This window comes from Mytilus trossulus, chromosome 1 (genome assembly GCF_036588685.1).
Source record: "Mytilus trossulus isolate FHL-02 chromosome 1, PNRI_Mtr1.1.1.hap1, whole genome shotgun sequence".
NCBI lineage: Eukaryota > Metazoa > Mollusca > Bivalvia > Mytilida > Mytilidae > Mytilus > Mytilus trossulus.
The window spans coordinates 39975767-39978660 of record NC_086373.1 but is presented as its reverse complement, the minus strand read 5'-3'; the positions used below and the strand labels follow the sequence as shown (position 1 = coordinate 39978660).

General features: G+C 44.7%; 1 protein-coding gene across 1 annotated transcript; it reads left to right on the top strand.

Moving 5' to 3' along the window:
- The first annotated feature begins 1711 nt into the window (after nt 1–1711).
- LOC134684155 (uncharacterized) lies at nt 1712–2552 on the top strand. The gene is made up of 2 exons (XM_063543437.1): nt 1712–2331; nt 2363–2552. The coding sequence occupies exons 1-2, from the start codon at nt 1712–1714 to the stop codon at nt 2550–2552; spliced, it is 810 nt and encodes a 269-aa protein (XP_063399507.1).
- The last annotated feature ends 342 nt before the right edge of the window (nt 2553–2894 follow it).

Genomic DNA, 2894 nt, shown 5'->3' with positions numbered 1-2894 from the left:
CACATTGTATCTGAATCTGGAGTAGAAATCGATCCAGCAAAAACCGACAAAGTCACCACATGGCCAACCCCTACTACACCAGAGGACGTAAGACGATTTCTGGGATTTGTTGGGTATTATCGCCGCTTTATACGGAACTTTAGCCAGATCAGCAGACTACTAACAGATCTCATGCCCACACCTAGTGGGAAAAAGAAGGCAAAGGTAAACCGAAACCACAGAAAGATTGGCATTGGGGAGATTATGAAGATAGAGCATTCACCATATTGAAACAACATCTTACTTCAGCTCCTATTCTAGGATATGCAGACAGGACCCTTCCGTATGAGCTACATACTGATGCTTCAGGAACCGGTTTATGAGCAGTCCTGTACCAGGAACAACATGGACAGGAGAGAGTCATCAGCTATGCCAGCAGGGGACTCACCAAGTCAGAGAAGAGCTACCCGCCACACAAGCTAGAAGTGGGCCATAGTTGATATGTTCAGGGACTACTTGTATGGAACCAGATTTTCCGTCCTTACTGACAACAACCCGATGACGTATGTACTAACTACAGCCAAGTTAGATGCCACGGGACATCGATGGTTAGCTGGTTTAGCAGCATTTGAATTCACCATACAGTACCGTCCAGGAAAGAACAACGGAGACGCTGATGCCTTGAGTCGATTACCCATCACCATGGAGTCTGTGAAGACTATATGCCAGTCAGCAAGCTTAGCACCGTATGTTGAGTGTCTGGCAATGACATCTGATGTAATTGCAGGGGAGGAAATATGAACTGGAACCGCAACATCTGATATCATTGATTGGAAGCAAGTACAGAGTCAGGATGTTATGGTGAAAAACTGGATAGATATGGTGCAGAAAGAACAAAAACCAGCAAAAGGGTATAGCATACTGAAGCGACAGTATCACCACCTCAAGATCATCGAGGGAATACTATATCGTCAAGTAGAGACCGATGATGGTATGAAACAACAACTGGTTTTGCCGGCACCACATATCAGCACCGTACTACAGGCTTTACACACAGACATGGGTCATCCAGGAAAGGACAGGACTTTGTCACTACTGAGAGACCGGTTTTACTGGCCTGGTATGGCCAAGGATGTGGAAGATTTTATTGCACACTGTGGACGATGCACCAGAAGGAAGGTATTACCCAACCATAGAGCACCACTAGTTAGCATAGAGACTACTTCACCTCTGCAACTTGTATGTATGGATTACCTGACACTGGAGCCATCTAAAGGAGGACTGCAACACATCCTTGTGATCACTGATCATTCCACCAGATTCGCCCAAGCTATTCCAACCAGAAACCAGACGACAAGAACAACAGCCGAGGCATTCTTGAACCACTGCATTGTTCATTACGGGATACCTGAGAGGATACACACAGATCAGGGAGCGAATTTCGAGTGAAAAGTCATAAAGGAACTCTGTAACTTGACAGGAATGAAGAAGACTCGCACTACTAGCTATCATCCGCAGGGTAATGGTATGTGCGAGAGATTTAACCGCACACTACTTGGAATGCTAGGAACATTAGAGCCACAGCAAAAGAGGAACTGGAAAGCTTACGTTGGACCACTCGTTCATGCGTACAACTGCATCAGGCGTGATTCCACCGGCTACTCACCGTACTATTTGATGTTCGGCCGGAACCCAAGACTACCAGTGGACATTGCATTTGGTTTGAGGAAAGATGCAACAGAGGACCGGAAACAGACTAGACCACGCCTACACAGTTGCTTCGGAAGCCTCCAAGAAGTCTCAACTTAGACAGAAGGAAGGTTATGACACCAAAGTCCGTGGAGCTACAATACAGAAAGGCGACCGTGATCTAGTCAAGATAGTTGCATTTGGAGAAGGAAAACATAAGCTAGCAGACAAGTGGGAGCATGACCCTTACACCGTACTTGTTCAGCCTAATGCGGATATACCAGTGTTTACTGTACAGAAGGAAAATGGTGAGGGAAGGAACAGAAACCTACATATGAATCACTTACTACCAATCGGATATCTGACAGACACTGAACCACCAGTACAGAGAGAAAAACCCGTACCAAAACCAAGATTGAAGAAACAAACCACACCTGCCACATCTACTAGACCGGAGAGCCAAGGGGTACATTCGGATGAATCGTCTGATGAGGAGCCACTTGAGCTTGTGATAGTGGAGCATGATGCTAGCAGTGACACTACCATCACTGAGGAACAGCACGATGACTCTACTGTGACCGATACAACAGAGGATTCTGATTCTGACGGGGACGCCCATTCCCAGGAAGCTACAGATACGGAAGCAGAAGGGACAGAAACAGAGTGTTATTAGAAGCGCTTCGACAGTCAGTAGTGAAGAAAGTCAGCAGGAGGATAGTCCTGATGAAGCTTCTACAGCATCTTCACCTGAACCAGTTAGGCGGTCTACTAGAGAGAGACAGCAACCAGCCTGGATGAGATCTGGAAAATTCGATTTATCCAAGTCAGTTGGTACACCAGTTAGTGACAGCGAGTGGTACAAGAAGGTCCAGTTTATTACATAGTTGGCTGGAACACATCTATTCCGGGATTTGCAGTCGGAAGCAGCAAAGACCATACTCGACATTGTCAAGACACCGTCAGCCGAGAAATGACGAAACGTCATTTGACAGCCGGGGGGAGTATGTGGTAGACTGTATTTTATAGGTTTTACAGTAATTGTGTATATTTTTATATTTAGTTTATTGTGTTATATTTTGTATATGATATGATTTATATTGGGTAATTAAGGGTATAGTATACTAATTACAGATTGTAATTAGTTGATTAGTTCATATATATGCTTTGTTCATTTTATCTACGTATTTGACAGTTGGACTTATTGACATACGACATTTTCTACTGGT

Excerpts from the sequence above, each read along its gene's own strand:
- LOC134684155 (XM_063543437.1), top strand. The coding sequence starts at position 1,712 with ATGCAACAGAGGACCGGAAACAGACTAGACCACGCCTACACAGTTGCT. Across the intron at positions 2,332-2,362 it reads GCAGAAGGGACAGAAACAGA|TGAAGAAAGTCAGCAGGAGG; the intron begins GTGTTATTAGAA and ends GACAGTCAGTAG.